Source organism: Pseudophryne corroboree, chromosome 6 (genome assembly GCF_028390025.1).
Source record: "Pseudophryne corroboree isolate aPseCor3 chromosome 6, aPseCor3.hap2, whole genome shotgun sequence".
Lineage (NCBI taxonomy): Eukaryota > Metazoa > Chordata > Amphibia > Anura > Myobatrachidae > Pseudophryne > Pseudophryne corroboree.
The window spans coordinates 190,830,406-190,845,010 of record NC_086449.1 but is presented as its reverse complement, the minus strand read 5'-3'; the positions used below and the strand labels follow the sequence as shown (position 1 = coordinate 190,845,010).

At 46.8% G+C, this 14,605-nt stretch overlaps 1 protein-coding gene across 8 annotated transcripts in view; it reads left to right on the top strand.

The window, feature by feature from the left end:
- Positions 1 to 14,605, top strand: part of PAQR5 (progestin and adipoQ receptor family member 5) — a 69,068-nt gene that overhangs the window by 26,742 nt on the left and 27,721 nt on the right. The window contains exons 1-3 of one of the 8 annotated variants that reach the window (XM_063925514.1): positions 9,523 to 9,923; positions 11,695 to 11,826; positions 11,908 to 12,035. In XM_063925514.1, the coding sequence (XP_063781584.1) occupies positions 11,776 to 11,826; positions 11,908 to 12,035 (179 nt within the window). In that variant the 5' untranslated portion in view covers positions 9,523 to 9,923; positions 11,695 to 11,775. Of the gene's footprint in view, positions 1 to 9,522; positions 9,924 to 9,965; positions 10,054 to 10,247; positions 10,573 to 11,324; positions 11,427 to 11,448; positions 11,827 to 11,907; positions 12,036 to 12,159; positions 12,251 to 14,605 lie in introns of those variants that run through there. The other 7 variants (XM_063925521.1, XM_063925519.1, XM_063925516.1 and 4 more) reach the window with 7 other exon arrangements.

Here is a 14,605-nt window from a genome sequence, read left to right as displayed (position 1 = left end):
TATCGGGACTTTCTGCAGGAGAAGCGTCGCTGGACGTAGTCCGAGCATTAAGAATCTACACAGATCGTACTAGTGCCATAAAAAAAACAGACTCTCTCTTCATCCTCTACGGATTTCATAGAAGAGGATGGCCTGCTAGTAAACAGACGCTGGCAAGATGGCTCCGAATGGTAATATCAGAAGCTTATTCTCATGCAGATCTCCCTACTCCGGCTAATGTCTCTGCTCACTCTACACGTAAAGTAGGTCCTTCATGGCCAGCACAACAGGGTGCTTCAGCAGAACAGATTTGTAAGTAAGCCACATGGTCTTCCATAAACACATTCATCAGACATTATGCCTTGGATACTTTTGCCTCTCATGACGCAGAATTCGGGCGAAAGGTCCTCCTGTGTAATCAGGAGCGTCCCCACCACTAAAACTGGCTTTGGGAATCCCAATGTTATCCTGTGGATAACCTGTGGACCCAGCCAGAGAAATAGACGTTATGGTAAGAACTTATCGTTGATAACGTGATTCTCTTATGTCCACAGGGGTCCCACCCTGACGCACCTGATTTGAGGATCTTGACAATCACTAAACCTCTTCCCTCTTGTATGGAAGGGTGTGCATGTGTGTTCTTATCGCCTAAATAGGTTTCTACCTGATGCTCCTGCCTAATCGCTGTGGAAAGAACTGATTTGACTGAGTCAGTGGGCGGGATTATATGGTGGAGCCCCGATGCATCCTGGGAGGCCAGAAAGCTCGTGACCGTTCTGTGCCATTTCCGCTGCCGCTCCGGCATATCCCAATGTCATCCTGTGGATACCTGTGGACATAAGAGAAATCACGTTATCAACGGTAAGTTCTTACCATATCGTCTATTTACAACAGGTGCCATTTTGACTGTAGTGGTCTTGGCCCTGGGAGAGACTGAAGCTCTTTGTGTGTGGTCTTCCAGATGTTAACCAATTAAATATGTACCAGTCACTGCCGAGTACAATATAGCAGGGGTGGCCAGACTTTTGGAGTTGGTGATCTACTTTGAAAGCTGAAAAGCTTTTGTGATCTACCTAGGGTAGGACATAAAAAAGTGGGCATGGCATAACAAGTGGGCGTGGCATAACAAAAAAGGGGCATAGCCTTGCTGCACAGGGTGTAATGACTGTCTTACACGAAACATATTGGCCTCCACAGGTAAAAACCTCAAACACATATGCCCCCCACAGTGCCAGATACACATATGCCCCACAGTGCCAGTTATGCCCCCACAGTGCCATGTGCCCACAGTGCTAGATATGCCCCCACGGTGCCACATACGACCCCACATTGCCAGATACAGTTATGCTCCCACAGTGCCATGTGCCCACAGTGCTAGATATGCCCCCACAGTGCCACATATGGCCCCACAGTGCCAGATACAGTTATGCCCCCACAGTGCCAGATACAGTTATGCCCCCACAGTGCCATGTGCCCACAGTGCAAGATATGCCCCCACAGTGCCACATATGGCCCCACAGTGCCAGATACAGATATGCCCCCACAGTGCCAGATACAGATATGCCATGTGCCCACAGTGCTAGATATGCCCCACAGTGCCAGATACAGATATGCCCCCACAGTGCCGTGTGCCAACAGTGCTAGTTATGCCCCCAGAGTGCCAGATACAGATATGCCCCTACAGTGCCAGATACAGATATACCCCCACAGTGCTAGATATGCCCCCACAGTGCCAGATACAGATATGCCCCCACAGTGCCATGTGCCCACAGTGCTAGATATGCCCCCACAGTGCCATGTGCCCACAGTGCTAGATATGCCCCCACAGTGCCACAAATGACCCCACAGTGGCAGATACAGATATGCCCCCACAGTGCTAGATATGCCCCCACAGTGCCATGTGCCCACAGTGCTAGATATGCCCCCACAGTGCTAGATACAGATATGCCCCCACAGTGCCATGTTCCCACAGTGCTAGATATGCCCCCACAGTGCTAGATATGCCCCCACAGTGCCAGATACAGCTATGCCCCCACAGTGCCATGTTCCCACAGTGCTAGCTATGCCCCCACAGTGCCAGATACAGATATGCCCCCACAGTGCCATGTGCCCACAGTGCTAGATATGCCCCCACAGTGCCACAAATGACCCCACAGTGGCAGATACAGATATGCCTCCACAGTGCCATGTGTCCACAGTGCTAGATATGCCCCCACAGTGCCAGATACAGATATGCCCCCACAGTGCCACATATGACCCCACAGTGCCAGATAGATATGCCCCCACAGTGCTAGATATGCCCTCACAGTGCCACATATGACCCCACAGTGCCAGATACAGATATGCCCCCACAGTGCCATGTGCCCACAGTGCTAGATATGCCTCCACAGTGCCATGTGCCCACAGTGCTAGATATGCCCCACAGTGCCAGATACAGATATGCCCCCACAGTGCCACATATGACCCCACAGTGCCAGATACAGATATGCCCCCACAGTGCTAGATATGCCCTCACAGTGCCACATATGACCCCACAGTGCCAGATACAGATATGCCCCCACAGTGCCATGTGCCCACAGTGCTAGATATGCCCCCACAGTGCCAGATACAGATATGCCCCCACAGTGCCATGTGCCCACAGTGCTAGATATGCCCCCATAGTGCCACATATGACCCCACAGTGCCAGATAGATATATGCCCACAGTGCTAGATATGCCCCCACAGTGCTAGATATGCCCCCACAGTGCCAGATACAGATATGCCCCCACAGTGCCAGATACAGATATGCCCCCACAGTGCTATATATGCCCTAATAGTGCTGCTCACCGTTTTGCTGCTGTGTTCAGAGCACAGCGCGCGCCTCTCCTCCCTGCCGCACTGCCCCTTAGTCTGGTCTCCGGCGGTGACGGCAGCGTGTATATCTCAAATTAGGCGCCAGTCCACGAGCTCTAATTGGCTAACGAACCGGCACGCGATTTGAGCTATACACTCCGCCGTCACTGCCGGAGACCAGACTGAGGGGCAGGGCGGCAGGCAGGAGAGGTGCGCGCTGCGCTCTCCTCGCGTCGTGTGGATGGGCGGCGGCGATCGACTGTTTGGCCACCCCTGCAATATAGCATGGACCATTCTTATCTCTTGCATATGCTGAGTTAGAACTGACATAAGACCAAGACACAGTATGTCCGAGATAAACCATCAGTTTTCTAAAGACCCTTTGTCTAGAAGTAACCCATAATCCGTTGCTTCTTTAAATTCTTTTTCTTTTGGAATGCTACGCAACACTATCACATAGAATATAAAGAGCTGACATATAAAACCCTTTCAGCATATTAATAGCGAAGCGGGGATCTGAAGGTGCCATTCAGACTCACCCACCAAAGCACCAGAAAACTAGCAGGTATCAATGTAAAAAAGGTGAATTTAGCTCTAGAAAAGAATCAGTGCACCATAGCCAGACCACAGGACCCAACACCAGATCGAGCCACCCCATTACCAACTCGCTCCAAATAGGACAGACACATATTAAATAAATAGCAAAGAAATAAAGGTAAACCAACATAATATGCACAAGCCATTATCTCCAGAATATGGACAACAAAATATAGGAGACAAAGTCCTATAAACCTAGGGTCTGCTTTGTCAAATGGATTGAGACCCATTGCTGGTAAAGTAGATGCTGGCTATGCAACTGCACTGCAGCCACCTTGTCCTGAAGATGCGTTGTACATGGGTGTCCAGTAGTGCACAGAGGTGGATCATCCTTTGAGACGGGATGAGTGAGGATTTGGCCCTATTGATCAACAACTGTGATTCTGCAGGTATGACATTGTCACTTGTAAGTGATGGTACAGTACCTCCTAGGATTGTGCCAGAAGGGGGAGGTCATCTAGGTAAGGGAGTATTCAAATTCCCTGTAGCCGAAGATGGGCCGCTATCACTGTCATAAGCTTGGTGAACTCCCTGGTAGCTGTGAATAGTCTAATGGGTGGGGCTTGGACCTAGAAATGACGACGCCGGACAGCAAATCGGATATGCTGATGACAGGGTGCTATAGGTACACGTAGTCACTTTTTTTACCGTAAAAGTTACAACCAATTCTCAGTCTCAATACATTCTTCTTAAAATCTCAAAATGATGAATTAAGATAACTGTATGTGAAACAAAGGTGTTTTTAATAACACTGGGTTAGAAGATGATGGTACGAGTTTATTATTTATCAGGTATGTAATGGAGAGTGAATGTCCAAAATGTGTTCAGTGGGTGTGATCCGTAGGATTTGAACGCTTGAGAGTCCGAATGTATAAGGGATGTATAGCAGAACAGTGTGTGCGGTCCTGGCAGAGACTAGATCAGTGTTTAGACAAGCTCTGTGGTTTAGATGGATTTAGTATGATATCCCAGCAGTCAGGAGAGTGACGCTGGGATCCTGAATACCGGAATACAGGCGGCAAGCGCAGCGTAACCCCCTTGCAGGCTTGCTACGCTCTCTACGCTTTGAGTGCCACAGGGTTATGTTCCCCCTCAGGTTATGTTCCAGCCGGCGGTCGGGACTCCAATCACCGGGATTTCACTGGGTGTCGGGATTCCGGCGTCTGTATCCTGACAGGTGGGTGCCTGCAGCTTGTGTGTGTGGTAGCTGGGTTGAGCACTCTAGCATGACCAAGCAAAGCTTTGTATTCCCGATATTGATACAATGGGCAGCATCGTATCCCCCCTAGAAACCTTTGGGGAATGCAGCTGCAGGCGGAAATAGGAGGATCGCAGCAGGTATCTGAGAAACCTGCTGTGATCCCTCCTTTATACATTCAGGAGATCCCTGATATTTGCTGCTAACCCCCCAGAACGGGTGTTTTCGGGGACATAGCAGCAAATATTATTTGATAAATGGGCCCCCAAGACACAGTATGTCTGAGATACACCCTCCGTTTTCTAAAGACCCTTTGTTTGTCTAGAATTAACCCATAATCCTTTGCTTCTCTAAATTCTTATTCTTTTGGAATGTCTAATTGTCTACCGCTATAAGTTAATACTAGATGCCCATTTATACCATTAGTACACCCAGGTCCCTCCTACTCCTTACACATAGAATTTGCACCTCCTTCTAATCCACAGACCTCACTCTAAAGGCCAGTACTCACGGCCCGATGCAGGAGAGATGTGTGCCGAGCTAACCGCTCAGCACACATCTCTCCCGGCGCTCAGCAGAGCGCGATCTGTGATGAGCGTGCGGGGGAGCCGCTCATTTCACCCAGCGGGTGAAGTGAGCGACCCGCTAGATTGGCCTGCATGCAGGCCAATCTAGCACCAGCGATAGCGATGCGCAGGGCCGCGCATCGATATCGCTGTTAGGGCTACACACGGAGCGATCTTGCTGAAAATCTAAGCAATCTAGTCAGATTGCTTAGATTATCGCTCCGTGTGTACCCCCCTTAATACAGTCAACAGGACACACGTCTCTCCTACGCTTTACACAGAGACCTCTCACCTCCTTCTAATCTACAGACCTTACTCCTCACTAATACATACCTCATAACTGTCCCAATTTTCATGGGACAGTCCCTTTTTTTGGGGACTGTCCCGCTGTCCCACCCATGGGCCGCAGTGTCCCGCGGTGGTGGTGGGCAGTTAGGAGGCTCCTGCTTAGCAGGGCAGCGGTGAATAGATGCTGTGCACAAGCACACAGCATCTATTCATGGGAGACAGAGGGTCTGTGGGCATGCCAGCAGCTCATAGAGCTCTTCGCTGTGCCAGGGTGTCCCGGGCTTCCTTCTAATGATGTTGGCAAGTATGCTAATACACAGACATTAGGGGTAAATTCACTAAGGTGGGAGATTTTTAGAACAGGTGATGTTGCCCATAGCAACCAATTAGATTCTACTTGACATTTATCTAACTGCTTCTAGAAGATAATAGATAGAACCTGATTGGTTGCTATAGGCAACATCACCAGTTCTAACAAACTCCCACCTTAGTAAATTTACCCCTAGGAACACACGTCTCTCCTACTCCTTACACAGAGACCTCTCACCTTTTTCTAATCCACAGACATTAGGACACACGTCTCTCCTACTCCTTACACACAGACCTCTCACCTTTTTCTAATCCACAGACATTAGGACACACGTCTCTCCTACTCCTTACACATAGACCTCTCGCCTCCTTCTAATCCACAGACCTCACTCCTCACTCTAATACATAGACATTAGGACACACGTACATATTTGCCTACTCTCCGGGAATAGCCGGGAGATTCCCGAAAATCGTGCGACACTCCCGGCCACCCGGAAAGGTAAGCAATCCTCCCGTATCCAGTTTGTGCCCCCTGCACCCCGCAGCCACCCGCTATTACTGGAACAGTGGAAGGGGCGATTATGCGATATGCGCTAAATTTCATCATCACTGCCCCGCCCCCTGCTGTGCAGTGCCGGTACTGCTGGTGGTATATAGGAGGAGGCGGAGCCGTTATGACGCAATTGCGCCTCCACGCCCCCAGACCGCCTCCTTTTCAGGACCACCGCCCCCTGTTGAGCAGACATGGCCGCTTCCTCCCAGAGGACGTATGCACACGTCTCTCCTACTCCTTACACATAGAACTCACACCTCTTTCTAATCCACAGACCTCATCTCACCCTAATACAGTGTCATAAGGACACGCATGTCTCCCCTACTCCTTACACATAGACCTCTCATGTCCTTCTAATAGACAGACTTCTCCTCACCAGGGCCGGCCCGAGCCTATTTTTTTTAGTAAGCAATTACATTTTTGGTGACCTTTGATGGGATAAACTTCTTAAAGGGCTACAAAAAGGGGTGTGATCTAACAAGAAAGGGGCAAGCCAGACAATTTTACCCCAATCTGCAGTGCCAGATATACATGGGCGTGGACAGATAATCTGCAGTGCCAGATACACATATGCCCCCAGCAGTGCCAGATACACATTTGCCCCCAGCAGTGCCAGATACACATTTGCCCCCAGTGCCAGGTACACATATGCACCCAGCCCCAGCAGTGTTGCTTACCTCTGCCGCCACCGAGAGAGTTGAGTGTCTGTCATCAGGGAAGGTGCTGGCTCCAATCAGGAGCAGACGCGATATGCGACTCCTGCTACCTTGTGCCCTCCTCAGTGTGGCGCCTTACTCAGCCGCGTACTCCGCATATGCGTCAGGCCGGCTCTGCTCCTCATCCTAATACAGAGACATTAGGACACATGCCTCTTCTCATAATGCACAGACACATCTCTCCGCACAGACATTAGGACTAAGAACTCATCTTCTATACACAGATATTAAGACCCACAGCTCTCATCCTAATGCTCAGATACACTGACTTATGACATGACCCCTCTTCCAATATAGAGACTGGAGTCAGAAAGTCACATTAAGAATGTTGACATTCACAATATTGACAGCAGTAGGTCAACATCATTAATGTTGACACTGACAGAATATTGATATAGAAACTCAACATTTTCATGTCGACTTTCTCATTAGGGTTATCATTAAAGTTTGGGTTGACGTTATGGACAGAATTATAGCAAAAAACAGTATGTCGACATTACATCAGTGTCGACAGCTGTCATGACAATACAATAATTTTCACATACTGTAATCAATATCAATGAAATATACCACACCAGCAGGGTCGAAACTAGGATTTTCATCACCCGGGGCAAGGCAGTAATTTGGTGCGCCCCTTCCCCCCCATCTGGGATGCAAAGTGGAGGTTGACACTGCTACCTGGAAGCACAGTGCCGATAATGAAGTCTGTGTTTAATCTCACCACAAAGCTGCTGTAGTGATACTCCGTGAGAGTTGGAGGTTGCCCAGGCTCTAAGTTTCCACTGTGAAGTGGATAGCTAGCAAAGTGAACCTTTGATTTCTGTAACATCGGTGACTGCACCTGTTAACAAGCATAAGCCCGGGGCAGCATGTCCTCTCAGTGGTGTGTAGCCGGCAGCTTGTTATCTGTTGGTGCTGGGCAGGCAGCTGGGATCATATCCTGCTGAAAAACACAGCACCAACAGCTTGCTTCTATAGCTTGTGCGGTACACTGTGCGCTACTCGCAGCGCTGCATGGCAAAGAAGAGAGTTTAAGACAGTAGCCGGCATAGGAGCGATCCCAGGTACTGGAGCTCACCCGCACAGCATCGGAGCCAGCTCCGGGCAGACAGGTGGGTCAGAGACACTGCCCCAGGAGCCGTCTGCTAGCTCACTGGAGCAGCAGAGCACTGCCGGTAAAAAAAAAAAAACCCTGCTCCTCTGTATCTCCTCAGCGCCCACCCTGCACCCAGGGCGCATGCCCCCTTAGCCCCCCCAGTTACGGCCCTGACACCAGTCATATACCTTTTAGACACAGAAATTTCTCCTCCCCCACAGACATTAGAGAACAGTTCCAATTGTTTGCGGATATTACATGGGTTACCTGAGCAGGATTACTTTGCTCATCTTTGCTTGTCTACAATTGCAAGCAAAAACAAGTATGTTTTTTCCTCTCACCATTTCCTACAATGTGCGCACTATGGACCACATTCAGCTTGGATCACTATTGAGACAGAAATTGCGACTTTCTCAATACTGCTTATGCTAAAAATCGCATGTGAAGAGCCGCCCCACAAAGTAAAAGCCGCCCACCGTTGTAATCGCAAAATTGCGATGCATACACAGAAATCGAGTACCATCGACAATTACAGTTGACCTAGTGCTACTCATAATAATGAAAATGCAGTCGCACCATGTTTTTAGTCGCAATCCATTGCATCTGACGTCAGATACATGCCCCAAAAACTGCCATGACACACCTGCGTTTTTCCAACCACTCCCCACAAGCGTCATGTTAACAACCACGAACGGTCACTTCCTGTCCATCAAATTGTGATCTCATTTCACTAAATTGCAATTTAGCCTTCGTGCATGCACAATGCATTCACAGCGCTTGGGCAGTCTGCAAATAATCACCCAAGTTGCAATTTTACAGCTGAAGCTGAATAAGACCCTATGGGGGAAATTCAAATGTTTGAAAAGTCAGTTGGGAGTCTGTTTTTTCCTATCTAATAGACAGGAAAAAACAGACACCCAACCGACTTTTCAAACATTTGAATCTCTCCCTATGTGCTTTAATGAACCGGACACTAGGACACTTGCCTCTTCTTAATACATATGCATCAGGACTATGGTGGCCAATCCCGGGATCGGCGGGATCCCGGGATTTAGGCCCAAAAATGGCCAGGATTCAATCCCGGGATTGGAAGCTCCAATCCCGGGGATTGAGGGATCAGCGTTGAGCTTCCACTGGACGCTCAAACGCTGCCCGGCTTCCTGCTTCAGGGTCCCCAGCGCAGCGTGAAAGGTCACGCTGCGCTATTAGCTGCTGCTGGGAGACGCCAGCAGCGTTCACATGGTTTTCCCCTTCAACCCGCCCCCGATATATGGTGAGTTATATGTGCGGGGCGGGGTGGGGTGAGGGGGCGGCCACCTAGGTAAAAGCCAATCCCGGGATTGGCCATTTTTCAATCCCGATAACCAGGATTGAAAAAATGGCACGGGATTGGCTTCCCTAATCAGGACACACCTGTTTCCAACTCATCATAACGTGACTACTTTCTCCTTTCTACAGAGAATATGCTGTTAATTTTGCTCATTACAGTAACTCTGCTTGTCTCATGGTGTAAAAGGACTTGCTTCAGTCTGTGCTGGAAGTATGTCGCTGTGTCGCACAGTCCTGTCACCCTTGGCTGTTCAGGCAGTTTGGTTGCTGTCTCCCCACAAACCAGTCAGACAAGTCTAGGGTGTTTGGGGCAACAAACACAATAAGAAGCATTAGAGGAGGAGTGAGCAGGGAAAAGGTGAAGACAGTGGTAAAATGCTGCTGTAAAGGAGGGAGGCCAAAGAATAACTACACAAAAGAGCAAAACATCTGAGGAAATGTCCTCATTGTGTATCTCAGGTGAGTGTATGGTGGTGTCCTTAAAGTTTGCATGTCTGACTCCACAAACATTTCCTCTCTCACTTCTTTGTAAATGGCATGTCAGGTGTATTAATGCTGCAAGCTACAACTATCTTATGGTTATGACAGTGTAAGTATACAAGTGTTAGCCTGTATGTTACAAAGTACTGGGTGTGTGAAGGCAGGTATGAGGTACAATTATTATTATTTTTTGCTTAGTTTAATTGCATCCTAGTTTTAAGTATAATACAATGATAGTACAATTGTAGCTTGTTATACGCCAGATTCCCAGCTTTCCCTCTTTGTCTCGGCACGTAGACTAGACACACAATGCACCTGGGTTTGTGCTGGTACGTGTGATCTAGTTTGGGTCCTGCTTTCCAGATTACACGTTAACTAAACCCATTCCCTCTTAGTTACTTATTAACTCCTGAAATGTTCCCTTCTGATTTAAATTCTCCTACGGCTTGACATTGAATTACAATCTCTCTTAGACAGACATTAACATGACAGGGCTGTCGGAGCAGCTCAAGCTATTGCAATAAATGTACATGAGTGCTTTAGACTCTTATCTCCATTCATAAAATCAGCAGGAGCCTGGCACAGAGTACCGGTGAGAGATTATAAAAAGATTAGGCTGGCGTACAAGGTAAGCTATTGTATACGGACATCCATTTTCCTCAGTGAAAATGTACTATATTTACTGGGGAACTTAAGCACCTTGGTGGACAGATAGATGATGATGCATTTAGGGGCAGTGTTTATGTATCACCTTATGTGGAGAATGTATTGTGGTGTGTCCCTTATTAACTGTGTTGTGCGGCAACACACAGATTTATAAAAGGATAAATACTTTTTCTAAGTATAGTAAAAAAAAAAGATAGCATAGTAAATACCTTTCTTTGCCGATTTACCTGTATAATCTGCTGCACCTACGATTGATGCCTTAATACAGTTGTCTATATTGTAAGGTGATATGTGTCCTAATTGGCAGGGTTCGGGGATCTCAGCTAGTATCTTCAAGTACCACCAGGTCATGATTTCTGCCAGTGGAAGCATTTAGGATAATTACTGAACCAGTAACATAGGTTAATTCACATGTGCATGATTATCGAAATCATCAAAACATGGGCTGTTAGTGGTACTAGAGGATTACAATAGAGCACAGGTTCTCAATCTCGGTCCTCAGGAACCCAAGCAGTACACGTTTTCCAGGTCTCCTCACAGAGTTGCAAGTGAAATAATCCGCTCCACCTGTGGGTCTTTTAAAAAGTATCAGTGTGTAATGAGTACACCTGTGCATCTGCTAGGTCAGGCATTCCCAACCACGGTCCTCAAGGCACACCAACAGTGCAGGTTTTAGTGATATCCAGGCTGCAGCACAGATGATTAAATCAAAATAACTGAGCTGCTAATTAACTGACCTGTGCTGAAGCCTGGATATTACTAAAACCTGCACTGTTAGTGTGCCTTGAGGACCGTGGTTGGGAATGCCTGTGCTAGGTGATTTGGAAAACATGAACTGTGTGGGGTCCTGAGGACCGAGTTTGAGAACCACTGGAATAGAGAACCCCAATCAGGATGTTTTATTGATGGGGGTATTTTACAAGACTAACAATAATTAAGCAAATGAGTTTGAGAAATGTGCAAACAGACAAGGTTGTAATGGCTGTTGTGATACTGAGAGCAGCAGCGCAGAGTGTTAAAGTACAGTGAGGTTCAAAACTGTAAAATGCTTGGTGATAAATGTATGTGATTTTCGTGTCCTTAGAGCAATAGGATCAACCCATTATAAGAAACAACTGCAGGAAGAGGACACAGAGGTGTGCAGAATACACCCTGAGCCTGCAACATGCTCAGCTGGAAGCTACCAAGGCTGCTGACCGTTCAGCAAGTGCCCAAGGTAAGTGCCACCAATACTGACAGACAGGGAACATTCATCCTTTCATGTACATTGTAGAAGCTCTGTGTGTATGTGTTCCAGGTCTTTCATGAAGATAGCATTATATGTGGATACCGTTCCCCTCGGAGTTCAGCCACTGCTTGTGTCCTCAGCCTCTTCCAAATGACCAATGAGACCCTTAACATCTGGACACATTTCATACCTACCTGGTAAGCTTTTAGATTTCTAGCAGATAATGTGTATCGTTACCATTAGCTACGAATACATAATCTGTCTCTAAGCTGCTTATTTCCCTCCTGTCACTGCCAATGACTCTGCCTGGTTCTGTTTCAGAGCCTCCACTCTCTGTTTGTGAAACTCTACTCTTTTCTGGATATTTATTATCTATCCAATCAAAACTCGGGAAGCTTCTATCCTCCTCTGTGTAAGTGTACTTCAGTGATTGACGCAGATGTTCCTTTGTTTAGTTCATGTTCTATGTTCTACATGATCTCCATACCAATGATCATTTCCACCGTATACCATATACAGTTACAAATATGCACCATCCAAACCGGGGGTAGAAGCTTTCACCCTAAGCACCCGACATGACCAATACAACATCCTACAGAGGAATATTCTACTGTTAATTATAAAGTTCCAGCACTTTCTTTAGCTTTCCTTATGAACTTTTATTTTCGGAAACCAAAATAATTTATGCGTAAATTACAGAGATTGTTTTTTTTTTTTTTTTTTTAAAGGCCTTTTTGTCTTTTGTTTCAACACACATACATACACATAGAGCCATCCTGTGTTGCACTCTTGCTTATCTGTTATCTATCTGGGGAAATTATCCTTTTAAATATATGAACATCCATCGGCCTATTTCAGACTTATATGCTAACCCGATGATTAGCGTACAAGTCCGATGGTGTGGACACTGCACATGCGCAGAGCGGGTCCTGTGTCCTCGCATGCAGTGTCCCTTAAGCCCCAGCCTGGCGTTTGGGGTGGGGAGGGGGTGGTGACAGTGTCCGGTCTTCAAAATGGAGTCTGGACGCCTCCATTTTGGAGAAATGCAGAGGTCAGCGTCTGCGTCAGGCAATGCAGATTTACTAACCTTGGCTGTGGACCTGAGACAGAAATCTGAGTAACCTTTAGGTTACTCAGATGATTGATGGTCACAGGGCGGACCATGGAAGCAGTCGGGAGGAATTGGATGCCTCCAGCAGCATTTGCATAATATGAGCTGTACGGTATTACGCAGCCGCTTCCTTGCTGCTGTGCAATAGTCAGGCCTCAAGTTCATATACATTGTTCTGAGATAATTTATTAACAGAGCTGCTGTAAACAAAGATTAAGTATTACTGCCACACCCCAATAGAGACTGCTAAAACCCCTCCCACATCTTTTGGAGAGTAGTATCCTAATGTCGTAAGACCTGCTGTTACTATACCCAATCCATATACAGTACATTCCTATAGAACAGGGTAACCGAGTATAACTAGCATAAGTACATAGTACACATGACATAGGCTCACAATAGTCTCTAAAACATAGGTTTCTGCTACTAAGGATTTGTAGTTTATGTGGTTATTCTGTATATTGCTGCTAATATAGTAAGCATAAAAAATGTCAATGTCAATAAATTGTTGTAAACAGAGGGAGCTTTTGTTTGCAGTTAGATCTTGTGCTATGAAGAAAACACACTGAATACTCCTGTTTGATTTTAAATGCAACACAGCTGCTTAAGAAGCAAGGAAACATCATGGTATAATCTCGCCGTATCGGCAGCCCTCCTTCTTAAAATATGCTCAATATACCGTGATGTGTGTTCCTCCCATAACTACTCTTCTGGGTTTACATTTTGATTTACTGTGTGTTTTTTACTGATCACTGTTGGTTTGTGAATTTTGTTCATATCACTGTCGCTGCTACATTGCTTTATTATTATTTTTTTTCTCTTGTCTTGCTGTTTGACTTTTAATTGTATTGTGCTGTACTACTTGCCCAACTGTTTGTATATGCATGTGCAGATCTCTAATAAAATATTCTGGGGGAAAAATGCCAGGAGCAATACAGAAATAGTGTATGTGATGTAGACATTTGTTAGTGTGTATATTAATAGTTTGCTATCTGAGTTATGCTGTACAAGAAATTTTTGGACTCTTTATGCCGTTCAGCACAAGTTACACAATGCAGAACTACAGAATACAGAGGAGGTTATGCAAAGAACATGCTGATTTTGATGTGTGGCACTGTATGAGGTTTATTGTGAAAACCAGTAGGCGTGTTCTAGACTGCACATGGTTTGTTAGAAACTGCACACATTGGAAAACCGTATCCAATGTGTGGCAGTTTGCATACGTCATACTTTGCAGCTATGAGACACTGTGTGAGCTCCATTTAATAACATCTCTTCTGTATTAAGCAAGCAGCGCTAAGCTTTGCTTACCACTACTTTTGACTGTTATTATGCTTACGCCATCAATAGGTGGCATTGGCATTTCTGTTAGAGATGAGCGGGTTCGGTTCCTCGGAATCCGAACCCGCCCGAACTTCAGTTTTTTTTACACGGGGCCGAGCGACTCGGATCTTCCCGCCTTGCTCGGTTAACCCGAGCGCGCCCGAACGTCATCATCCCGCTGTCGGATTCTCGCGAGGCTCGGATTCTATCGCGAGACTCGGATTCTATATAAGGAGCCGCGCGTCGCCGCCATTTTCACACGTGCATTGAGATTCATAGGGAGAGGACGTGGCTGGTGTCCTCTCCGTTTATAGAGAAGAGAGTGAGACTAGA